Source organism: Setaria viridis, chromosome 4 (genome assembly GCF_005286985.2).
Source record: "Setaria viridis chromosome 4, Setaria_viridis_v4.0, whole genome shotgun sequence".
In the NCBI taxonomy this organism is placed as follows: Eukaryota; Viridiplantae; Streptophyta; class Magnoliopsida; order Poales; family Poaceae; genus Setaria; species Setaria viridis.
The window spans coordinates 26,511,247-26,535,418 of record NC_048266.2 but is presented as its reverse complement, the minus strand read 5'-3'; the positions used below and the strand labels follow the sequence as shown (position 1 = coordinate 26,535,418).

Sequence of the window (24,172 nt, the reverse complement as noted above, 5' to 3'; positions counted from 1 at the left end):
TCCCCTTGACTCCCTCGTGCAAGCCTACTATATTCCAGGTTAACTAAATCTCCGCATATTTACAGATGCGCCCTTGATATATGTCCTATCTATACTATTACATATTACCAAGGAGCTCGGCCAAAGGGCTGGGCAACACCAGCTGCGGATGAAATGACATCCTTATCATGTTTTGCAAGGACAAATTTGCAAAATCACACAATAATGACTGTGTTGTAGATGGAGACACCTGATTGCTTCTTCTGAGGCCAGTTTTGGGGCAGGTCCCCTGTTCAAAGGACAGCACACCCTTCTTTTCATTTGGTCCTTCCAGAACCAGCCAAGACATACATGCATATAGCCATATACATGCATGGACACTCCTTACGACTGTGAGATTGTGAACCTATATCAGTATATAGTCAATGCTCCCATCAATCAATCCAAAACTAATTTACAGCTCAAACCCATCTGCCACAGGCTATATACATTTTATACACCTAGGGTTTGTCTTTGGTGAGCATCTTGGACTTCATATTCCTACCTCACCCCACTCCATATAAGGCAGCCATACATCCTTTTCCATTGTAGCATCGCCTTCCTCTTGTTTTTCTTGCTTGTCCCCATACTCAGTTGCTTCAAGGAGCTGAGCTGCAATCAGGCAAAGGATATTTCCAAGGTTTGTTCTCTTCCTTTTGTTCTAAAAGCTCTAAGCCGGAGCAGGAAAGTATTTAAGGATGTTGCAATTTGAAGCCTCTCGAATAGTTTCTCATTTGCTCCATACATGGCTTGCTTCTCAGATCTTAGGTTCTGCAAGGAAGAATGCATCCAAGCGGTGGACCACTGTCGGTGCCACCAGGTTTCCGCTTCCATCCGACCGACGAGGAACTCCTCTACTACTACCTGAGGAAGAAGGTTGCTTATGAGCCCATAGATCTTGATGTCATAAGGGAGATTGATCTCAATAAGCTTGAGCCTTGGGATCTCAAAGGTAAACATACATAGATTCCATTTTGTGTGCAAACATACTTATCTGCAGCAATCTAGATATGACTTTCTAGACCTAAATTTTCCAAAGAGATAGCTAACTCACAAGAATCTTGTTAATGTGTGGGACATGGCAGATAGGTGCAGAATAGGCACTGGGCCTCAGAACGAGTGGTACTTCTTCAGCCACAAAGACAAGAAGTACCCAACGGGGACGAGGACGAACCGTGCCACCACGGCGGGGTTCTGGAAGGCGACAGGGCGGGACAAGGCCATCTTCCTTGGCAACGCCCGGAGAATCGGCTTGAGGAAGACACTGGTGTTCTACATCGGAAGGGCTCCCCACGGCAAGAAGACTGACTGGATCATGCACGAGTACCGCTTGGACGAAGAGAACGTTGAGATTCAGGTAAGGGAGGAGCATCATCTGCTGTGCAGACCTAGCAAAGTTAGGTTTATTTGATCTTTGCCCACCATCAGCTTCACTCATGTTTGGACTTTACTGTCGCTCCCAAGTTTAACCCATGGAATAATAACATTCATTCAAGTTCCGTATATGTGTAGGACTTGTTACATATGGAAGATTTAGCACAAGTTAGTCTCCATAGCTGACTTGTGATCGAGGTGAACTGACACAAATTGTGATCGATCTGATCTCTGCAGGAAGATGGGTGGGTGGTGTGTAGGGTTTTCAAGAAGAAGAACTATCAGAGGGGCCTCAACCCGGCTGACATGGCAGCACTGGACGACGATGAGCTCCAGCCCTTCCCAGTTCCGGTCCCCGCCGCCATGCCAACAGACCACAAGCACAACCCTCACCTCATGCAATATGAGTTCCCATCCTTTGACCCCACCATGCAGCTCCCGCAGCTGATGAACGCCGACCAGCCCGTGCCAACCGTCCTCCCCAGCCAGCCTGGTGTCCCCATCGCCATGAGCTCGCTCGATGTCGATTGCTCGCAGAACCTGATGAAGCTGACATCCAACGGCAGCGACGGGATGCTCCACGGTGGTGCCGGCGGTGTCGACCGCTTTACTGGCACCACAGATTGGTCGATCCTTGACAAGCTACTCGCCTCGCACCAGAACCTAGATCAGCTGTTCCAGGGAAAGGTCTCCACGGCATCTGCGCCCCCAATGGCGCCATATCATCAGCAACTCATGGAGCTTGGTGGTTCGTCGTCGTCGTCCTTGCAGAGGCTTCCACTGCACTACCTTGGGGGCGAGGCGGCCGATCTCCTCAGGTTCCCAAAGTAGATGGATCGACCTCAAATTTGTTGAACTAGCAGTGAGCAGATCAGGTTTTTGGTTGATTAATTAGACTGCTTAATTTCGGTCGATTTCGCTGTTGAGTTTAGTGCTTTCAAATGTATATACGGTGCAAGTGCAACTGTTTAATTTGGGCCATGCGTGCATCGAATGCCATCTAAACTGTGGCTGGCTGGTCAAGAGAGGATCCTTTTTATGTTCCCATTTTGGCTTAGAGTTGCTCGTTAAGTGCTTTTGAGAAGAATGTGAAGCGATGGGCCAGTGAACCAAGAACTTCAATTTCTTGTTTGGAACGTTATTCCTGGTCACCAAATTTCCCACTAATTGGTCTACTCATGGACTCATGGTCACCAAATTAATGCACTACACATGCATCATCTGAATTCCGTTTGTCGCCCTTTTTCTTTCTTTTTTTTTCTGCTCATGTATGATTGATGTCTATGCCTGCTCCATCATTTCAATCTACCAGAAAAATCTGTACAATTACCTTACAAACTTTAGATATAAAACTATAGGACTTTGCGTTGCTTGTTTTGCCATATTAGTTCTATCATACGTCAGTCTTGAAGAGTCTAGGACTCTAGGTTGATGTTTTTTTCTTACTGTGAATAAAATGCATGTTAGCAAATGCAAAATACAAGCACTGGCCTGGACGGTGGACATATATAGGATACTCCCTCCAATTCGAAATATTTATCACTGTTGACTAATGTTTGACTATTCATCTTATTCAAAAATTTATTATAAATATACTAAAAGATAACTAAGTTATGCTTAAAGTACTTTTCATGAAAAATATTTTGATACAGAAGTAGTGATATGTATGTGTTTGCTAGATAGACTCCATATGGATAAAGAAAGAAGGGGAAGCGAGTTGGTGCATACCAATAACGGTGGGTGGTGGAAAAGAAGTTTAGTGTGGCTGAAAGTCCAAACTATTGCAGTATGGGACTTACCGTTTCTTCCATAATCCCTACCTTAGAAATGGGTGATGAGCGCAGTGCGACAATCAATAGCGAGCGCTAGTTGCAAGAGTGCTTTGATAGCAAGTGGTGGACAACAGCGATAGTAACGTGCCATATTCTAGCACCAGCAGATGCGACGTGGTAGCACGGGTAGAGAACTGACCTTCCATCCAAGTGCTTTTATCCCTGTTAACTCACCGAAGGGAGCTGACGGAAGGAGCTTTAGTGCTGATTGTAAAGACCTACCAACCGGGACTAAATATTTAATCCCGATTGGTAATTCCAACCGGGACTAATGGGAAGGACCTTTAGTCCCGGTTGGTGTTTCCAACTAGGACAAAAGGCCCCCGTCCCACGCGGCCCCCTCTCTCTCCATCTTATCTTCTCCTCACCCTTCCTCCCTCCCTTATCCTCGCGCAGCACCTCCTCTCTCCCTCCACCGCACCTCCCTCTCCTCCCTCCCTTATCCTCGCGCTGCCCCTTCCCTTCCCCCTCTGCTCGCCCCTCATTAGCAGTGAGGAGCGGCAGAGGGGTGAGGGCAGGGCGAGCGGCGGGCATGGGCAGGCAGGAGGCCAAGCGGCGACGGGCGCGGCGTGGGCGGGTGGGCGAGCGGCGGCCGGCGCGTGCGGGCACGGGCAGAGGCGGGCGGCGGCGGGTGAGGGCGGAGCGAAGGCGGGCGGTAGAGCGGAGGTGGGCGGGGGCGGAGCCAAGGCGGGCGAGGGCGAGCGGCGGAGGCGGGCGGCAGCAGAGCCAAGGCGAGCGAAGGCCATCGGCCCACTTTTTTTATTTGTTTTAACATTTTTAGTCTCGGTTGGTAATGATTCGTATTACCAACCGGGACTAAATGGGATCTTTAGTCCCGGGTGAATGACCCGGGATTTAAGGATCCCTTTTATCTCAAAAATTTAGTCCTGATTTGATTTTTTGGATCTATGGTTCTATCCAACCGGGACTAAAATCGCGTTTTCCACTTAGTGTAGCTAGCAACTCCTAATTTTGTGTGACGAGGAATGAAGGGACAACAAGATAAATGTTGCTTGTTGTAGGCGCTGATAATTGATTTCAGTTAGAGAACTTGAGTGGTTTTGAAGCCATTTGTAAGAAATGCACTAACAAAGACCAGCAATTGGGTCTTGGTCTCATGGTGCTTTGATAGATAGAAGGATGATGGGCAGCGTGTGAAAAAAAGGCAAATTGGCAAGTTTTTGAGGTGTGCGTTTGGAGTGGTGTAAGTGTGGTGTTTGTAGAGTGTGTGCCTCTTCAATGTACTCTTACAAAACACAGGTGCTGGAGAAGAACATGGCAAGAGATGATATTGGCTGTCATATACTTGACATGAGTGAAAGATCAACAAAACAATTGTTGCCATGTTTAGTTGGTTACCTTTGTTAAGTTCTAAAGAAAAATGAGGGTTCACCTTACATTTGTTTTTCAAGGACCGAGAATCCGAAATCAGGTAATACCTAATATTTGTTAAAAACCACTGAGCTTCCACTCAAATTAGAGCTTTACAAGAAAACTCAAATTCAATGAATGCATTGACATCTCGCAGGAACACTGATTCATTTGGTTTGGTATGCAGAAAATGTAAACATAGCACTCGACCACTCCACCCATGCGATAATACAAAAGAAATTTATCTTACATTTTCTTGGAGCGCTAGAAATTTCCTCTATACGATAAACAGTCTTCATAAATTTAGATTTACGTTTTCATAGGTTAGTAGTAGTTGCCATAATAACCTAAATTCAGTTTTAGATATTAGACGTGTTCATAAATCCCCTCTGGCCGTCGTCCTCCTTGGGAGGCTTCATCCAAACCATTTGTTTACCGGGACCGATGAACCGTTTATTCCAGAGAAAGAAGGCAACGCCGGATGCGTTACGGTTCTTCCTCCTTGCCATCACATCCCAATCCCAAAGCTTGCAGCACCAGGCAGAGTACAAGCCATGGCTAGTTAATTCTTAACTGTTCCAGCCACGCGCATCGAAGTTCGTGCCTACGTGGAGAAGATAAAACATATATGCCAACCTGTGTACCACCAGCCAGATTTGTTTGCAATTTCGTGGACAGGGAACGCGTGAAATGAGCAGGACTAGCTGCTCCCTGCTGCTATGTTTGATGAACACATCAGTGTTAGAGAAGGTGCGGCAAAAAGCTCATATAATTTGGTGACAAGAGTTTGAAATGGCCAAGGTATTTCTGATTTAATCGTGAGAATAAGCAACTCTGGGTAACAATAATCTAGATGTCTAACTAATTATGAATGTAAAAATTGGCTGTTACAGTGTCGCATATACTGCTAAGCTCACAATAAAACCTAACAAGGCGCCCACTGTTACCTGGAGCTCTGTGTGGCCAACAGATTCACTCAACAGGTAACCCTCCTCTATGTAAGACGAATTCACTTCTGTCAGATCAGTTACATCAGGTTCTGAACTCCGGAGCCTGTTCAACCTTGGTGATTCGGCCCTAGAACTGCGCCTCGGGGAGGGGCTTGCATTTGAACGGTTCGAGGAAATCACTTCCTCAGTTACCGAAACAAACTCAGAAGCCATGTCCAACTCCGAATCTTGAGGTACCTTCTCTCTGAGAATCCAAAACTTGTTCAGAACCTTTGCATGGTTGCCCACCTCTCTTCTAACTCCCTATTAGAAACACCCAATGAATATTATGTGAGGTTTGATCCTTGGAGAAAGCACATGCTAAGTTTGTAATCCAAAAGCAGGGTATCATATATTCTGATTGATGTTGTTAGTTTGTAATTTGTATACAACTGAACAGTACACGCATTTAGATAAATTTAACATTAAATACAATAACGGTGATAACAGCTACTAGCAATATGTGGTGATTCTTTCACATACAGATATTTAGCCTCCCCCTCATCAAGCAGAGATGAATTGACTATTTCAAAAGCACTGATTCAGGATATGAAATAATACTTTAGTGCCCACCTAGAGTGATCTCATAAAACTAACTTGCCCAGGACTTACACCAGATTGATAAATAGGCAAGGTACTAACAAGCACTGGTCAAGAATGCAACAAGGAACAAGCCAAAGCCCAGACATGTATCCCTGAAATTCATACTTCAGGTGGCACGACATAGTGCTCCACAGTGCGCACACCAGTGCAAACTGACATATTTTTGGGTAATAATACATTATTTGCTAATGCTCGGGGCATTATGCTGCTTGCTGCACATGTGCATTGTCTATTCCTGTCCAACATAGCTATATACTCCCACTCAAAAATAACTATCAACTTTGATTTTACTTTTCAAACTTTTACTGGATTTTTTTACAAGTGTATGTACAAATACTTCTAGGGGTGGTAAAGGGCTCTCTAATTTAACTTAGGATCGGGCTCAATAAGGATCAGGCCATAATACTATATGATTTTGAGCTAAAAATAAATAGTGATGAGTTGGATTGTGAAGAATGCATGAGGGCCATGATCCATTACCACCCCTAAATACTTCTAAGCTTATAGACAAATAGTATTTCCATAATACTTCTGATGGCAAACCCAAAAGGTACTTTTTAACTAAAATATGTATAATATATAGTCTGACAAATCTTGAACAGTACATGTCAAAAACTGATAGTTATTAGTAAACTGAAGGCATGAAAGTAGCTAAACCTTTTTCGAAGTGTTGGGATTGCAATTGCACAGATTCTAAAGGAAATTGAGAAGGAAACCAGAGCATGGAACATATGTACCATAGGGCAGAAGCAAAGCAAAAATTCCACATGGATATCGATCAGGGGACCACCCAGTATTCTCTTCATAATAACATGGATAAAACAAAGAAGTTTCATATTTCCGCTGCAAATTATGAGACAATCCAGAATGCAAGATAGTCTGGTGATCATATTTCATATTTTAGTTTTGAAAATCATTATTTGCAAATTATGGGGACCACCCAGAATGCAAGATAATCTGGTGATAATATTTTAATTTTGAAAATCATTATTTGCAATAGTTTTGTGGCTTTGCCACATCATTCTGTTTTGCAAGACACAAGTCACAGGAACAATCATGTAAAATCATCCATCAAAAATATGATCAAATTTAAGACTAAGCTTGTCGGTAGAGTGTAGTAAAGCTAGGTTTGTCAATAATAAGATATTGATTTATAAGGTATGCATCTCCAATACCATATGAAGATATGTGTCCAAGGCTGCAAGCGTGCCTGGTGAGAATATAGTGAAGCTAGATTTGTGTGTTTCAGCTTATTTTTAGAAAAAGGAGTCCCATGGCTTCCATTAGGACAGACATCAACCAATCTGTTTACTGAACATAACAACCATAATATCAGATAGTTTTCAACTTTATTACATAATTTATTTCTTTTACAACATAATAAGAAACTTTGTGCCTAGGCCATCAAAACCACGAATTATTTTCTACAGGATAGCAAATTGAAACTACAAAATAATTTGTAGAGTAGAAAAAAAAACCTCATAAGCTGGGTGATCTTGAGAGGAAACTATGAAAAAAAAATGATGCACATAACTGGGACATTTCAATCCACAAGCCGACTGATATAATCTCCAGATTGAAATTTTGCAGACATGTCAGGCATTACAAAAGGTGTAAATATAATAAATTCCATTGTATCAGAAACTCGCTTCTATAGGAGTATCAATCAAATCTATATCCAAAGGAGGGAAAATTACACTAACCACAAGAAGCCCTGATTGCGACCAAGATTGAGGTAACAAACAAGTCAGCATGGTGACTGCTAAGAAGGAAGAACATATGGGCAAATATGATAACTAAGGAGACAAACTAACTTGCAATCACATATTTGTTTTCACATAATTAAAATCCTAACAATTATTTGTTTCACAAGGAAAAATCCTAATTATTCTGATCCATTGGATTCAAAAGATTGGATGGCTCAGGAAGATTTGAAGCTATGCAAAGTGTTGGCTTGCAAGACTTTGCCCCCCAACCGTGGACCTGTCCTTTGAAGAATGGTGGGAAAACATTTGCAGCAGGGTATCAGGTCAAGGAAAGAAAGGCTTGAACTTCATTATCATTTTAGGAGCTTGGACCCTATGTAACCATCGGAATCGTTGTATCTTTGATGGAGCCAATCCTAGTGTATCCACCATTGTTTTGGTCATTTCTGAGGAGTTGCTGCAGTGGTCTTTGGCTGGGGCTCGAGGAGTATCTTTCCTACTCGCCCAAGCACCTGCAGCCACTTAAGTGAGAGGTCATGTGTTCCTGGTCAAGTAGTGCATAAGTGTTTCTTAGTTAGTGCTCTTAGTTGTTAAAAGGGTGGGTTACAGCCCTAATATCTGTAACATTTTGGGGTTCTTCACCCCTTTTTTCTTCTTAATATATTGATGCGCAGCTCTCCTGCGCGTTCGAGAAAAAAAAACATTCAGCATACCTGAGCATCATACATTACAATTGCGGCAAACACCACCGACATCCCAAATACAGAGTCTGCAAACCCCCTGCACACTAAATCAACAATCAAGAAAAACAAAAACAAAGAGCCTAAGTTGAAACTAAGTTCTGTAGCACCAGTCTTTGAGAACTAACCTTTCTAGCCCAAGCGAAGTAGCCACTGCCACAACACTCTACAAGATAGGAAAAGGGTAGTTAGAACTCAGAATCGTTAGAAGGTCAATGTCGAAGGGAGTTGACATCTTTACATCAAAAAGGTAATGCTAAAACAGAATTGCTTTACACTGAAATGAAGAAGAGCATTTTGGGATAGGACTGTGCATCAGTTCTTTGACAAACCATAGCTAGCATATGTTCCAATTCAGTTTTTAGGCATTTGTGAATTGTGATACGATGTATTCTAGAACTCCTGTATAGCCATCCGTCAATTCTTCCATTATGCAAACTAATGAGAACATTTTACCAGATGTGGCAAACATGTTCCCTGTGATTAGGCTATCCACATGACAATATGGCACCGACAGCCCCAAACATGTAGAAGGGATATAGTTGCTGAGTGACAGCAGAAACTGAAAAACAAAAGATATTGGTAAGGGAGTGAGAGGGGGGTAATACCGCGGAGTGGGTGGAGGGCATCCCTCCGGAGCGGAAGACGGTCTTGAGGTCAAGGCCTGAGCCGGTGCCCCCATTCTTGCCCGAGGTGAAGGGCTTGGACAGCTGCCCGATCGCGCTTGCCATCGTCGCCGCAATCAAGACCTTCCAACGAACCAGCCAAGACTCAGGACAAAATAAAAAAAAAGAGACGGACAATCCGATTGGCCGGGCAGGAACCAGCAAGCCGCCAACCAACCTTGTTGCGCGCGAGCTCGGCGACCTCCCCCGGGCCGAGGTGAAGGGACGCCGTGGCCGCGATGGCCCGGCGGCGCGGTCCGCACACCGGAACATGAGAGGCGCTCGTTCTCGAGGTGGAGGCGGACGGGGAGAAGGCCGGGGGAGGCGGGCGGCGAGGCGCGAAGGAGGATGAGGAGGAGAAGGGTTGGGCCATGGCCGTCGGGACGGCGTGGCGGGCGGGGCGGGCCTGTCTGATTCTGACCCAGTTGCCTGCCTGCTCTGCTCCGGAAATGGCTTCTCCGTTTTCTTGTCCCGTTTGCTGCTCTTTGTTTTTTTTTTTGTCACGGTCTAACAGCTTAGGTGCAGAAGCCAAATGGATTTGGAATCAGAATCACAGCCTCACAGCACTGCGGCAAGATAAGCATATTACGATGGCTCACTGAAACTCGTGGAAAATATGGAAAATGGAGTAGAACTGACGAACAATACAGATATGGCGCTATACATATGGTACACTCGTACAGAGATGGAGACGTTCGAAGGACCTTGTTGCGAGGGGGAAGAACCAAAGAGAATTTATGAAGGGAAAGAAAATGACGGTTCAAACGACTTGAGATGATGGATTCTGTTTTCAAAACTGATGAACACTGCGTACCTAACGGCAACCAAATGCTCAGAACGGTACTTGCAATTTGAAGATGAAACTGAGTCATGTCAGGTCAACTCCGTGCAAGAAATGAAACGCTCACACAACGTAGAGGTTCATTACTGCAAGTTTAAACTGCTGAAACGGCACCTAATTAGAATAAGGGCCCGTTTGTTTGCCAGGAATTGAATCTCATTCTAAGAATGAAATTCTAGTAATTAGATTCAATAGGAATTGAATTACTGAGAATCTGATTCATTTCAATTATTTTGTTTGGATGCACGTGGAAACTCATTCTTAGAATTAGATTCCAAATATTGTTTGGTTAATTAGAAATTCAAATGGAACTCCACAGTCCACAGCAACGAACCGAGGGAGATCTGGACCCAATTCTAGTCCTGCAACTGAACGGCCGAGTACAGCTAAAACTTTGAAACCACCATTGAAAATGCAGGAAAGAGCCAAAGACTACTCTTTCACAGTTTCAGCACCAAGGCATAATTTGAACCTAGACAGTGGAGGGTACATTAGAGATTGCGAGACATATTATCTTAACAATGCAAGCAATACAGACATAGTATCTAAACTTTCATATAGTTGAAGCCACATATTATGATGAACTAGTTTCTTCACTTGTTGAGCTGTTTTAAAAGCCACCTCTTCCTCATCTTCTCCGGAAGCGCCAACAAAGACTCGTACTTGCGTGCATCACCGGTCAGGATATCAAATAGGTCCAACAAAGTGTCTTCATCCAATCCTTGTACCTCATTCAGTGTGTTTAGAATTTCTTTTGATGTTGGGCCTTTAGGGGCTTCCTCCTTTAGTGCTTCAGCGAACTTGTCCAGTTTTTCAGCCATCATAGAGGTAAAAGAGTCGCCTGACCGTTGCCTCTTTAAACTTCCTGAAGTTGCCGATGATGTGGGCTCTTTGTTACTAAGATCTTCCTTACTCATGTCTTTTGAGCTCTCAGCTGCAGTCTTTGCCGCTTCACCGGTAGCATGGTCTTTGCAAAACACCAAACTAATGGAATCCCAGTACAGGACAGTCTTGTGCCTATACCCAATAGCTTCTTTGTTTTTCTACAGAAAATAAATGTTGTACTGGTTAGAAAACAAGTATATCACAAAAATTGAAGGACCAGCAGTAATGATACTATCAGGTAACAGAAACAACTTGTATTAGGAGGCCGGCATTACTAGTGAAGCAAATAAAGAATTATGCTGAATGCAAATAGCAATACTAACAAAATTAGGCTGACAGATACAAGCAAAACATGTACAGCTGAAACCTGAAGGTCACTTGCAAGCTGGTGCTCAGAGACACATAGATAGTTGTTCAGTTAAAAGAACTAAAACTGCTTGCAACACGCAGCTTATCTCTGAATTTTCTGAATGACATTATTCATCTATCAACCTGTTGATGCCCACTGGACACGTGAGACATGGCCCAATGAGAGACTGGGTCTCAACTGATGAGTTGTTCCTGGCAGAAACAACATGCTCAAGATCACAACTTCTAACCAAGCACCATATGCCTGAACATTTCTAGCCATATGCCTGAACAAATACCGGTAACAACATGTAGGTGCATTGCAAAGCTACCTGTAATGGGGTATCCATTCATAAATAAAGCAAACACCACACAGCTACCTCTTCCTTTTCTACTACTACAAAGCAACTAGGAGAACACCAGTGGCACTGCAGTTAAATACCATGGCTGAAACATATGCTAGCTCATCAGGGGTGTTGGCAAGGCAAAAACACCACTCCAAAAATAGAGCCAAATCAAATAGACATGCATATGTTTCTTTAACAATAAACAGTGGTATGAGAGAATACCATGACATATAACAATAAACAGTGGTATGAAAGAACAGTACTACGTATAACAATGTTATATAACAATAAACAGTAAACTCCATGACATTAAATAGTGGTATGAGAGAACACAACTTACAACTGCATATAACAATAATAAATACGATTGAAACTTACCGCCACATATTCTTCCCATACAGAATCACTATCAACAGATATTTTGTTTTTGTTCCAATCCCAACCAAATCCACTTGATTCCAGCATACCATTGATGATAGTGTAGTGTTTGTCAAAGGTCTTGTTCCTCGCCATGATGTTGTCTTTTGAGATATCCACATTACACTTTTCAGAGGTAATCTGCAGGAATTTAGTAGAAATGAGTTACATGCTAGCTAGGGTCATTCAGAGGTGAATTTCAAGCTAGGTTACTACGGAATACCTGATTTTGTAAGTCAAAATATGAGTTGCTTCTTAGTATAGCCCACCTCATCTTCAATAGCCCAAATGTTCTCTCTATCACATTTCTAGCAGTTGAATGGCGCAAATTGAATAGTTCTTTGGCAGTGGATGGGTTATACCCTTGAGCAGCCCACTCATTCAAGTGGTAGCGAGTGGATCGATATGGAGCAAGAAAGCCCGGTCCATTGGTGTATCCGGCATCTACTAGATAGTATTTCCCACTTGGAATAACAAATGCATCGTCTCGAGACATTGCATCACGTAGCACACGTGAATCTGAAGCCGATCCTTCCCATCCCGCTAAGACATAAACAAATTTCATGTGACGATCACAAACCCCCAAAACATTGGTGGTAATCTGTTGCTTCCTATTCCTATACCTCCCTTGGTCAGCCAAAGGCACAAAAACGTCAATGTGTGTACCATCTAATGCTCCAAGGCAATCTTCAAACCACTTCCACTTGGAATCCTCAGGTTCTACAACTGATGGATCAGGAAGCTTGATAAATTCATGGCATAATGATAGAATACCTCTAAGCACCTCATTGAAGTGACGGCAGATTGGCTCAAGTGACCATCCATATGAGCTACGAATCATCCTCATCTTAGTGCCATGACCCACTACAAGCAAAAAGATTGCTACATTTTCTTCTACCGACACATTCTTGTTATCACACATACCACATCTCTCACGTAAGATGGCACATAGGTCATAAAATGATCTCTTAGTTAGGCGCAAACTATCATAGCAATAGACATTTGATCCTTGGTACAGATTTCTTAGCATTTGTTTGCGTGTAGCTACATCTCTCTCAGCCACTTCATCCGGATCAACGATATGTCTAGGTCTCTTACGCTGATACCATTGCACAATCATGCTCATGACAGCAGAAACAAACAAAGCAGCCACTCGTTTTCTCTTCTTCTTACGCATCTCTCTCATTTGCTCCATGCTTGTATTAACCAAGTCTATGTTGTTGTCAGGCATCTAAAGCACATATGCAAAAATGAATATTTTAATTTATCATCAAAAAGGTTCATAATTAACTAACTTAGCACCCAGCATTGGAAAAGAAATGAGGCCCATGTGCTGCAGTAACTAAAAATCAAGTAAAAAATATTCACACAGTGGACAATTTCACTCCAGATGAACATTGAATTAGGCTGCATCGAAGTAACTAAGTGAAAGTGGTATGTCAAAAAAGCATCCTATGCTGGGCAGACAGCAAATTGATGACCTGTATGGCAGTCCAGCAGGAAGCATGTTCACGGCCATAGCATATTTCATGGAGAACAGAAAAAACTTCAGAATTTCATGGAGACCAGACAACCTACAAGTACTATCCTATTAAGGTGTGCATGGCCTGTCAACTTGACGCACAGAAATGGGCAAACTTCTATGGTGCCAGGAAACCAATCTATTTGAGATCTGACGAACACGATATGGAAAGAAAATGGAGGCTGGAAAAAAAAAAGATGTGGATCAAAGATGTTTCATTGCAAAACTACATAGTATGTTAAACTGATCCCCATTGTTCTACAACCAAAGGGAAGAGTTAAAAGAAGGGCACGAGATCAAGGTTGAATTGATGTCTTCACACAGTGGACAATTTCACTCCAGAATGAGCAGCTTACTCATGTACTATCGTGTGCAATTTAGAAAGAATTTGCAAACTACTGAAATTATTTGCCAGGTCATGGACCTGCCCAACCAGCTGGTAAGAAGACGGCTTCCTATGATATGACTTGATAAAATCAATAAACCATGTGTAGTTGTGTTCCTAATCTGAAGAAAGGTTTCTGATGTATCTTGGTCCTGCTACTGCTTTGTTGATAATCAGGAGGTCGCGGTGAATCTGATAATCACAGACTACTGCATGCCTGGCATTGACAGGATATGATCTGCTCAAATCTGATAATCTGAGAATTCTTATGGATCTATATAATATTTTTCGGATTATCTCCTGATTTTTGAAGAACAAATCAAAGTCAAATGTCAAGATATACTAATCAGTGGCTGAGTAGAACAAGACAAAACACGAGCTGCTTCCAATCATTTCAACCATATAGTTAGCAATTCAAGAACTGACTAAACAAGTCACCAACACATCATCCTTTCAATAATTAAGAGTCCACACGAGGAACTATGATTTTTTAACTAAGGATCCACTCGCTAATCTTTGAACTTACAATGTATCAGTGCCTCAGCATATCAGTTCCTTGCACCCTTCTTGAAGCCGCCCAACAACGCCTTAACTAGTAGCTAACAAAAGAGAAAAGAATCTGAGACAGTGAAATAATTGGCCTTAAGTAACATTAAATGAATAATTGAACCTAGGCAAACAGCACATCCAAGGCAAACAGCACATCCAATATTAACAGGCACATGTAAATGGTGATAAAACAGTTATTCTACAATCAGAAGAGGCTAGTCATATAGACGCAGCAACATCAGACGGTAAGCCAATATGGGTGCTGTGATGCAGCAACCACTATCTACTATTCTGGACCAAGGAGGGAAGTAAGGCCACCTGCTTCTACAATCTTTTCCTGATTTGCCTCTGAAGTACACAAGGATGACTGTGAGATTAGCTTTAAAGACACAATGCTGCCAGCTTATCAAGTAAAATATGTTGGGAATAATGAGACCCCATTGATATGCTTTCAATCCAAAATAGTTATACATAGGTAGCCATGGACACCCTAGCATATAAAATGCAGACTGCATACGTTGAATGAAGCAGATAAGTGATGCTTAAAAATTATGCATATGACCAGAAAACATGCTCAGGTAGCAACTCCATGGACAAACAAAGAAAAGAAAACAATCTCTATATCTAGCTAGAAAGCATTATGAAAATGCAGCGCTCACCTTCAGCAGCCAGATTTGCAACAACTTTCACTGCATGAACACGAACATCAGGTTCTTCAGATTCGAGCAACGACAATATCTTCTGTAACCCAACTGAAAACAGAGAAAGGAAAACTTTAAGCACATGTTTTGCTGAGATATCAGACATCAATAGTTCGGGTGGTAGGACTGCAAAAAAAAAGGCAGAGGATGTTTTACAAAATTCTATCTTAAGTTATGATCTACCATTTTCACAATGTCATCTTAATCCCTGGTGATTTTACCATTCATCACATTCATATATTTGCCAATAGAATGTCTGCACAGATATATTGGCATCCAAATACGCTACATAAAGAATCACGGTAGAGGTAGTATTTTTAGCTTGTGAGAAAATGGAAAGGGAACACCATAGCACAACAAAACAGGTCCTTTTGAATTATATACACCCATCAATACTCAATGGCACAAAAAGTTAAGACAATATATGCAACCACATCAGTTTTTAAATTCTAACCATTTTGGATAGGGCAGCTAAAATGAGGGACCGAATGTGTTAGTCATTGTCCAAAGCAGTCCCAGTTTATGTACTAGATATATAGGACAATAAAAGAGGTGCTTGTAAGATATATATAGGACAATAAAAGAGGTGCTTGTAAGATCATCGTGAGGAATTGAATACACATTGGCAACAAGTTGCAACATAATGCTTAAAACTAGCAAGCTTAAAACTTTTGATAGACAACTAATTAGCAGTTCATGCTTAAAACTAGCAAGCTTAAAACTTAGATCTGCAGGACTCACCAAGGCAGGAGTATTGGTGGTGCACGTCGATCTTCCAGTGAGTAAAATGGATAGCTGCCGAGCTCCTCCTCCTCCCGTCCCTGTGCTTCCCTTCCCTCAGATCTATCTACAGCCTCTAAAAAAGAACATACTCAGTGAGTAAAAAAGAACCACCTGAATTTAGGGATGCATTAACAGCTTAATTAACTGACTACACTGAGATCCGCAACGGCTACTCAGCACTCAGCAGAGATGAGTAGCTTGGAAGCGGATCCCGAGCGAAAACCCAGCATAGAGCAGGTAGTTGGCGTTACCAGGGGACGACGGGATCGGAGGCGGAGGCGCGTCGTGAGGCGGGTCGCACGATGGTGTCCGGAACGCGCTTGTTGAGGTCGCGGAGGATCTCGACGAGCGGGCGTGTGATCCCGGACGGCGCGGCGTCGAGCGGCACGACGTAGTTGGTGGTGGACGCCGCCGCGCCCGGTAGCTTCCGCTCTGGTGCCGCGGCGGCGACGACCGCCACGCGGGTGGGGCGGCGCAGATTCGGGGGTGGCGGAGGAGGGGCTGGCGGAGGGGGCGCCGGAGGAGGAGGCGGCGGCGCGGGAGGTGGCGCACGGAGTTGGGGGCGGCAGCACAGGGGCGAGAAGTCGGGAGGCGAGTCGGGAGAGTCGGGGAATTGTTTTCCTGATATTTTGCTCGGAATGTGGGGAAGGAAGGATGAAATCACCAGGAATCCCTCTTTCCAATTCCGGGGGCAGCCAAACAGGGTGATTTTGGAAATTAATTCCAATTCCAGCAGATTCTAATGAAACAAACAGGCCCTAATAGAATTGTACGCATGCGTGACCTCAATTCAATTCCTTCTACCACTAAATGAGAGAGATTGACACCAGTATGGAATCGAAAGCTGCAGCACGGGGGTCACCAATGGCACCACGACTAAGCCAAAAAAGCACACGGACCTTACGGCCTCGTCGCGCGAAGTATTCACAACATGCACGACAAAGGTCTGGTTCAATAAGTATACTCATCAGATCTTATGATGGCGCAAACTCATTAGAGATGCGCAAAATCATTCAGGGTCAACACTTTTTCCACAACCAACTTCAATATGCCCACGATTTGGTCAGTCACATGTGAAGAATATTAGAGCAGAATGTCACAGCAGCTGACTTAGGGACAGTTGAAACAAAAAAACGAATTCCATATGGACATGGCTTGAATAACACCCCTTAGAGTCGAGTTCAGTTCGGGTATATGATATTATTGATAGCTCCTAAATTTCCAATCCATGTGAGGCCATATCAGATGGAGCCGCCTAGCTGCACGGGACAAGCATTTTCCATATTAGAAACTAGAGAGTATAAAATAGTTTATAAAGTATACCTAACCAGTGGACAGGATTTGAAATTGACACGATTCATGTGCTTTGCAGTGAAACAAGGGAGTAGTGATTAAGCGTGCCATGCATGAAAATATTGTATCCCATTAAGTTGATTGATATTACAAAATTACTAGAATATACACCTCCAAATGAATTAGGTAGCTGTTAAATTTAATTGTGTTTAGTATAGCTTGTACCATTCAATACTTAATCGCATTGGGCTATATCCAAATCTGTATTGTTCTAACAGAAAAAAATACTGTACTTCAAATGAAAAACACAAATTTACTTGGACCATTAATCAATTCAGTACTGTATCTGTTATAACCCCTAAATCAGGCTAATAGGTTGTTCATGTAGGAATGAGGTAAAGCATCTTTTCTCATGGTCAAAATAGTTACTAGCGATCTATCAGTGATTTTGCAATGATCTGTGTTCCTAATCCTTTATATGCCATCAATTTTCCTCATTGACATGTGGATCTCCTCAAGCCACACCAACCTTGTCAGGCCAGTGGATTCTGAAAATTGCAGTAGTAGATAAGAATTTTGTCCCATTTCTATATGCACAGACCCCAAAGTATAATCGACAGAACCGTGGGAGTCTACCTATGGAAAAAAACCATGTCTGTAACTGGAATGGTAAAACCCAATTTAAGAGGAAGCAAAATTCCTGGAAGTGGCAGCGAAAGCATTGATTCAATATTCATGCAATTACATCTGGTCGATATTTACTTGGCAGGTAAGTTTTAAAGCAGCAACAAACCAGTTGACGTAATGCTAACTAAGCTCATATCGATAGTTTTACAGATGCTGGGAAAATGTTAAATTTCATGGTCGAGTCATGGGAATAAATGCAGCTAACTATAACTTTTTTGGCCAAGTTAACCACTTCTCTGGCCCTTAGGTATTTAATATGCGAGTTATTGCTACTGTTTCAGTTTCACTCCTTCGAGATATGCAGTTAACAACCAATTCAAGAGGAATGAAACTGAAACAGTAGAAATAAAAGGTCCGTTTCAGTATCTGCTAGAAACTGGCCAAGTGACCACTGTCCACCAGGTGCAGAAAAACACAAAAGACCTTATTTCCAAAAGGTTACAAAATACAAAAAGGTGTGGTCCTTACAGAAGAAGGTTTCGTTAACGGATCATCATATATTATTCATTGATTAGATTATATGCACATAAATTCAGTGAGCTGCAACTCTAGGATTTTAAGCAACAGACTAAGTTTTCACAAGGGTGTTAAGCATGCATTTTGCAATTATCATTAAAACAGTAACATTTAGCGGCTAAAAGCTATGTACAAAAAAAATGGTACAAACATTCTCCAAATTAATGTAACCTATTATGTAGATCAAAATTAAACAAATTGCAGCGAATGCAATGCACCAAAGATTAAGAACAAGTATAGCATTTCCACTTGTATTTCAAAGTATATTTCAGTATCTGTGAACCGAGGACATACCATGATAGCCTCAATCTCTTCTTCAGTCAGGGGTTTACGCTTCGGAAGGAGTGAAGCTGGACCTCCAACAGCAGTATGAGAAGGTGGGGATGGCACATCTGATCTAAAACGGTAATTTTTAATCTCTCCAGAAGGTGGCGCCTCTACTTTAGCCCCTGAAAGAGAAACTTTATTGTTGAAGCCACTTTTTTCCATCAGAGTTATGAGATGATGAACTAAGCATTCAGTAAAACAAAAGTAGTCATCCCCTAGCAAATTAACTACTCCCACCAGTTCCAGATGTAAGCAGGGAGAACACCAAAACCGCTAGCTTCAGGTAATTTGTTGTAACGGTCATATATTATGCGAGGGCAAGTGCATGTTATTCAAATGATACTCAGAAGCTGTACAAAACATCCATATATAACACGGTATGAATTTACGATGAGAAATTATTAAAGTGCTATTTGCGCAATGGGATATCAGGGCTGGGGAGGCATTAAAGTATCAGGCAACATTCTGTATGTTACTCAGTGTGCCCAAGCTTTGCCAAGCAAAATTTGGCTACTTTGGCCAAATTTTAGCCACCTTTTGGTTTGCACCTAAAATTTAACATTGCAGGCCACTATTTTGGTTTCCAGAATTATAGACCGTTTGGGTGGCTAAAGTCACCAAAACCAGCACTACCAACCTGGTGACCACAATTTTGGAATGCCAAACTATATGGCTTGGATTCTAGGTGGCAATTTCAGGTGCAAAACGAAACAAGACCTATGGTGCCAAGTTGATGACAGATGAAAGTGTGCACAGTTAGGAAACACGAGTAAGTCAGCCAACAAGTTGCTGCTTAAGAAAGGCAGCGAACTTAGTTGGAGGCCTAGGGCAAATCTCAGCTCCAAGGGGATGTTAGATTATAGTTTGGCAATCACACAATTAAGAACTTTCTCTGAAACACAATGCAGCTGCATGGATCTAATACCTAGAACTGTCTATTATTGTCTCAAGGCCACCCCTCCCATCCCAATTCCAACAGCCCAAAATTTCTAACAGGGAGCCCTAAAAATATTCCTACAAATCACTACTCAAATCAACATGCGAGACGAATTCATACGAACACTGCACCAACCAGGGGACTAAGGGATCTCGTGCTTACCCAAGCGGGACATGAGGGTCGCGTGCTGATCTGCGGGCTGCGACGCTGCTGCAACAAGGAGATAGAGCCCAAAAAAATCGAAGAAATTTAGAAAGATCGTGAGAAATCCTGTGAGTAAAGAGGAGGTTGATTGGGGCAAACAAGAGGGAGCACCTGGTGCGGATGGGGATGGGGCTTTGAGATTCCGCTTGGGGAACTTGATCAGAGGAATCCGCGGCATCTCCTCGTCCGGCTGGAGCGACCGAATTCACTGACTTCCTCTCCCCTCACCGGATTGGAGAAATCGCTTCGTCGCCGACGGAGAGGAAGAGGGGGTGCGGGTGCGGCGAGGCGTCGGGTCGATGCTGGGAGAGGACAGAGGAGGGGTCAGGCTCGAGGCTGGAGAGCTCGATTGTTTTTTTGGACCGAAAGCCGCTTTCGCATCTGGGAGGCGGCTAGATGGAAAATTTCTTTGGAACCCCTCATCTCTTCTACGAGTCTAGAATTCAACCCCACACTACAAACCCATCTAACCGACGCCCCCAAACTATGCAACCCAGGTACCTGAACCCCCCCGAGTGCCCACCAGGACGGTTTTGATCCCCGCTGGCGTCCACATCAGCTGACACTTCATCTAGTCACCCAATCCCTTTCAATGGCTCTCCTTGGCCACCAGCACCACCCACCAAATCCCCCCGTCGCCGCCGCTCAAGTCCCCGCCGGAGGCCACCTCGACCCCGGCGCCCACCCCCGTGCGCTCCTCCACCTCCCCCTCCCCCTCCTGCGGCCGCGTCCTCCACTCGTCGCCGTTGCTCAGCCCCTCGCCGGCGGCCACTCCGACCCCGTCTCTTCCTCTTCCTTGTTGCCGCAATCTGTGCCACGCGGCGCCGGCGTGGGGAGCAAGAAGGGCGGCGAGTAGAAGCCGCTCACGAGCACGACGCCGCAGCAAGCGCAGGCGAGTTCCCGCTCGCCGAGCTCGCTCCGGCCCATCCACGACAGCAGCGCCTTCCCGGGCGCCGCGGCGCAGTCCTCGCACATGTCCCCGGCGTCCGCGAGCCGGCGGTGCTCGCTGCAGTAGCCGAGGCACGACAGCTCGGCGGCGTGCGCGTCGCACAGCACGCGGCGCAGGGGCTCGGTGCCGCCGACGCCACGGTGCGCGTGGCGCTCGAAGAGGCTGTCGACGCCGAGGCGGGAGCAAGCGCGCAGGGCGGCGCGAGGCCAAAGAAGGCGGCGAACCTGGAGATGAGGTAGGAGAAGACGCTGTTGGTGAGGAGCAGCGCGATGAGGATCCACTCCAGCAGCGCGTACGCGAGCACCCGCGCGACGCAGTTGATCTTCTTGCACAGCGCCACCGCCATGGGCGCCTGCGACACCATCTTCCCGCTGGCCGGCCCCTTGGCAACCCGCCTTCTCGCAGCCGGGCAACCCACCCTTGGCAACCGAGAGGGACGCCGACCTCGCAGCCAGGCTTTGCCGTGGAATCCAAGAAAGCACAGAACAGTGCCTTCCGCCCCAGAATCCCTCCTCCAGCGACACAAATTGGATTGAAGCGGAGCCGGAGAATGCAATCCAAGTGCGATTATCTAGTGGCAAGCAACCACTACAAGAACTCCCGCTTCCGGATCAAAAAAGAACAAAAAAAAAGAGGGAAGAAAACTCCGCACAAACTCCTCCCTCCCCACTACTACTGCAAATTCCAACGGCCGCCGACGCCGCCCGATCCTTCCACAAGCAGCACTCGCCAGGTAAGCCCAAACACCCTGCAGATCCCTGGCCGCCCGGGCGCCGGCCGTTCCGACCGCCCTCGTCGACCCAGGCGTCGCGGACGGGCGAAGGCGGAGCTTGTCATCAGGCTGCCCCACCCCGCGGCAGGGAGGACAGAGAAAAAGAGAGCCGCCGTCGCCTAGGTAGAGCCAGATAAAGGGAGAGGGCGGCGGCTGGGGCGTGGCGACGTGGATGGAGCGTGGGCCGAGGTGGACGCCAGGATCAAAACCGGCCTACAGCGGACTCGGGGGTTCGTGTACCTGCTTTGGGGAGGTCGGGGGTGTCAATTATGGGGTGTTTGGAAAATACCGTGCTAAACTTTAGCACACTTAAGATCCTGTTTGGTAGAGCTTCGGTTTGTCATAAAACGGTTTCGGCTTCGGCTTCTTCGGTGGAGTAGCCATTTTAGTGAAGTTGAAGCCGTTTTGCAAAACGTTTGGTAAAACGGCTTTTTAATGGCAATATATGTAATTTTATGATCACTTAATACTTGGCAATATAGTGTAAGCCATTTTGCGGCTTCTTCCCGGCTTTGGTGGTGAAACCGTTTTGAAATTGACCCTTTGGTAGGGCTTCACCAAAAGCCGGTGGAGAAGCACTTTGAGAAGCCCTACCAAACGGGGTCTTACTTTGAATACTAATTAGGAGTATTAAACATAGTCTAATTATAAAATTAATTGCACAGATGGAGTCTAATTCGCGAGACAAATCTATTAAGCCTAATTAATCCATGATTTGACAATGTGGTGCTACAGTAACCATTTGCTAATGATGGATTAATTAGCCTTAATAGATTTGTCTCGCGAATTAGACTCCATCTGTGCAATTAGTTTTGTAATTAGCATCCGAACATCCGATGTGATCCGGATTTTCGAGGTTTAGGCCCTGTTTGGCACGGCTCCACTCCTAAACTCCAGCAACTCCATCAAAAAATTCAGCCAAACACCCCAACTCCAAAACTCCATGGAATTGCCAACTCCATGGAGCTGTAGTGCAAATGGAGGTGGAGTTTTAGAGCACCTCTTTTGCTGCTCCAGAAACCTCTCTTTTGAACCTTCTCGTGGAGTTGGTGGGTAATTACCCACCAATGCCACTGGTTACACAAAAAAACGTTTCATTCTATTCTCCCTTCTATTCTCCCGAGCCCCACTCGCCGCCAGAGCCCTACCCGTCGCCGCCCCCGTGGCCGGCCGGCCCCGCTGCCCGTCGCCCGTCGTCGCCCACCGCCGCCCGTCGCCGCGCCCGTCGCCCGTCGCCGCCCGCCGCCGCCCGCCGCCCGTCGCCCGCCACCCGTCGTCGCCCGTCGCCACCCACCCAGCCGCCTGTCGTCGCCCGTCGCCGCTCGCCGCCTGTCGTCGCCCGTCGCCACCCGCCGCCCCATCGCTACCCACCCCACCGCCCGTGGAGGGTCTCCCATGTGCGGCACAGTGCAGTGGAAAAAGGGGAAGAAGAAGATGGGATAGAGAGGATGACAAGTGGGGCCTTAATTGGGGGGCAACAATGGCAATCCACACTGAAATCGATCTTTTTTGGAGCTGAGAGCACCCATCTAGCCAAACACCTCATTTTTGTTCTGGAGTTTTGGAGCGGAGCTGGCTCCATGTGAAGTTCTGGAGTGGAGCAGCTCCACCCGGAGTTGGAGCCATGCCAAACAGGACCTTAGTCGTAGACCCCCGAAAGAGATGAGGGGTAATATGAACTTCTTCCAATTTCTTTTCGCCACTATTTTTGCGTGAACTGAATTGTTTGCCCGCTATAAATTTCTGGACGTGAGGTTGCTTTGGTCTGAAAAAAGAGTAATTTTAAAAGCGTAGAATTTGAATTTCTATGGAAATTCAGAAAAAATGATGTGCAATTCATGAACTCCAAAATTCCAACTGGCCTTGATTTTCTTGGTGGAGAAAATGTACACAGGAATCAAATCTTGTAAAAGGAAATACTTGGACGACATGAAGTCGTGAACAAAGAAATTTTCTCATGTAATCTATTCAAAATGTTGTATCAACTTGTGTTGATGTGGTCTTAGAGGCCGTCATAAGGACCGGTTTCCTTCCTATCTCTCTAACATCACATCAAGTATTAGCCATTTCAATAAAACAAAAATTTTATTTTGAAAGGACCTCTAGCCTTATAAAATACTTTTTGCATCTAGAATTCTCAGGGCAACCAAACATGAGTTTATAAACCTTTAGAGAGCACGCAGCCCACCAAAACGGCCCACGAGGAGGTCATCTTCCTCGTGGAGCTCGACCACGCGCCACCGCTCCCCTCCTCCAGTCACCCCGTGCCGCCCTCTTCCACCGTCTCTGGCGGCTTCCGTCGTCGGATTCGCCGCCGCCCTAACCCGGCTCCGTCGGGATGCTCGGTGTCACTCCCCCGCCTCCTCCGTCGCCCACCAGCTATCCTCCACCACCCGCAGCCGGCGGCACCC

The 24,172-nt window shown here is 45.0% G+C and overlaps 4 protein-coding genes across 5 annotated transcripts; 1 reads left to right on the top strand and 3 right to left on the bottom strand.

Moving 5' to 3' along the window:
- Positions 1–267: 267 nt before the first annotated feature.
- On the top strand, positions 268–2,618 carry LOC117853226 (NAC domain-containing protein 76). Its single transcript, XM_034735602.2, has 4 exons — positions 268–658; positions 780–970; positions 1,104–1,375; positions 1,630–2,618. The coding sequence occupies exons 2-4, from the start codon at positions 802–804 to the stop codon at positions 2,221–2,223; spliced, it is 1,035 nt and encodes a 344-aa protein (XP_034591493.1). The 5' UTR covers positions 268–658; positions 780–801; the 3' UTR covers positions 2,224–2,618.
- A 2,763-nt stretch (positions 2,619–5,381) lies between these two features.
- On the bottom strand, positions 5,382–9,854 carry LOC117853140 (uncharacterized). The gene is made up of 5 exons (XM_034735513.2): positions 9,477–9,854; positions 9,242–9,382; positions 8,762–8,799; positions 8,607–8,673; positions 5,382–5,848 (listed from the first exon to the last, which is right to left on the bottom strand). The coding sequence occupies exons 1-5, from the start codon at positions 9,669–9,671 to the stop codon at positions 5,483–5,485; spliced, it is 807 nt and encodes a 268-aa protein (XP_034591404.1). The 5' UTR covers positions 9,672–9,854; the 3' UTR covers positions 5,382–5,482.
- A 672-nt stretch (positions 9,855–10,526) lies between these two features.
- LOC117852747 (uncharacterized) lies at positions 10,527–16,879 on the bottom strand. The gene is made up of 7 exons (XM_034734980.2): positions 16,328–16,879; positions 16,035–16,149; positions 15,252–15,344; positions 14,570–14,642; positions 12,360–13,367; positions 12,098–12,277; positions 10,527–11,182 (listed from the first exon to the last, which is right to left on the bottom strand). The coding sequence occupies exons 5-7, from the start codon at positions 13,365–13,367 to the stop codon at positions 10,733–10,735; spliced, it is 1,638 nt and encodes a 545-aa protein (XP_034590871.1). The 5' UTR covers positions 14,570–14,642; positions 15,252–15,344; positions 16,035–16,149; positions 16,328–16,879; the 3' UTR covers positions 10,527–10,732.
- Positions 16,880–17,023: 144 nt separating this feature from the next.
- On the bottom strand, positions 17,024–20,520 carry LOC117852748 (uncharacterized). Of its 2 annotated transcripts, none has more exons than XM_034734985.2 (4): positions 20,152–20,520; positions 19,999–20,043; positions 18,867–19,021; positions 17,024–17,335 (listed from the first exon to the last, which is right to left on the bottom strand). In XM_034734985.2, the coding sequence occupies exons 1-4, from the start codon at positions 20,216–20,218 to the stop codon at positions 17,318–17,320; spliced, it is 285 nt and encodes a 94-aa protein (XP_034590876.1). In that variant the 5' UTR covers positions 20,219–20,520; the 3' UTR covers positions 17,024–17,317. The 2 variants fall into 2 exon arrangements, with proteins under 2 accessions (XP_034590876.1, XP_034590875.1); XM_034734984.2 differs by having other exon boundaries at positions 19,999–20,046; positions 20,152–20,417.
- Positions 20,521–24,172: the final 3,652 nt, after the last annotated feature.

What these genes read in the sequence shown, in the direction of transcription:
- LOC117853140 (XM_034735513.2), bottom strand. Translation starts at nt 9,671, where the DNA reads ATGGCCCAACCCTTCTCCTCCTCATCCTCCTTCGCGCCTCGCCGCCCG. An exon ending in CCGAGCTCGCGCGCAACAAG is followed by an intron (nt 9,383 to 9,476) that starts GTTGGTTGGCGG and finishes GTTCGTTGGAAG; the next exon opens with GTCTTGATTGCGGCGACGAT. An exon ending in ACTTCGCTTGGGCTAGAAAG is followed by an intron (nt 8,674 to 8,761) that starts GTTAGTTCTCAA and finishes TTTAGTGTGCAG; the next exon opens with GGGGTTTGCAGACTCTGTAT.
- LOC117852748 (XM_034734984.2), bottom strand. Translation starts at nt 20,218, where the DNA reads ATGCCGCGGATTCCTCTGATCAAGTTCCCCAAGCGGAATCTCAAAGCC. An exon ending in CCCATCCCCATCCGCACCAG is followed by an intron (nt 20,047 to 20,151) that starts GTGCTCCCTCTT and finishes TCCTTGTTGCAG; the next exon opens with CAGCGTCGCAGCCCGCAGAT. An exon ending in GACCCTCATGTCCCGCTTGG is followed by an intron (nt 19,022 to 19,998) that starts GTAAGCACGAGA and finishes TTTCTCTTTCAG; the next exon opens with GGGCTAAAGTAGAGGCGCCA.
- LOC117853226 (XM_034735602.2), top strand. Translation starts at nt 802, where the DNA reads ATGCATCCAAGCGGTGGACCACTGTCGGTGCCACCAGGTTTCCGCTTC. An exon ending in TGAGCCTTGGGATCTCAAAG is followed by an intron (nt 971 to 1,103) that starts GTAAACATACAT and finishes GGGACATGGCAG; the next exon opens with ATAGGTGCAGAATAGGCACT. An exon ending in AAGAGAACGTTGAGATTCAG is followed by an intron (nt 1,376 to 1,629) that starts GTAAGGGAGGAG and finishes TGATCTCTGCAG; the next exon opens with GAAGATGGGTGGGTGGTGTG.
- LOC117852747 (XM_034734980.2), bottom strand. Translation starts at nt 13,367, where the DNA reads ATGCCTGACAACAACATAGACTTGGTTAATACAAGCATGGAGCAAATG. An exon ending in ATTTTGACTTACAAAATCAG is followed by an intron (nt 12,278 to 12,359) that starts GTATTCCGTAGT and finishes AAATTCCTGCAG; the next exon opens with ATTACCTCTGAAAAGTGTAA. An exon ending in TATGGGAAGAATATGTGGCG is followed by an intron (nt 11,183 to 12,097) that starts GTAAGTTTCAAT and finishes TATTTTCTGTAG; the next exon opens with AAAAACAAAGAAGCTATTGG.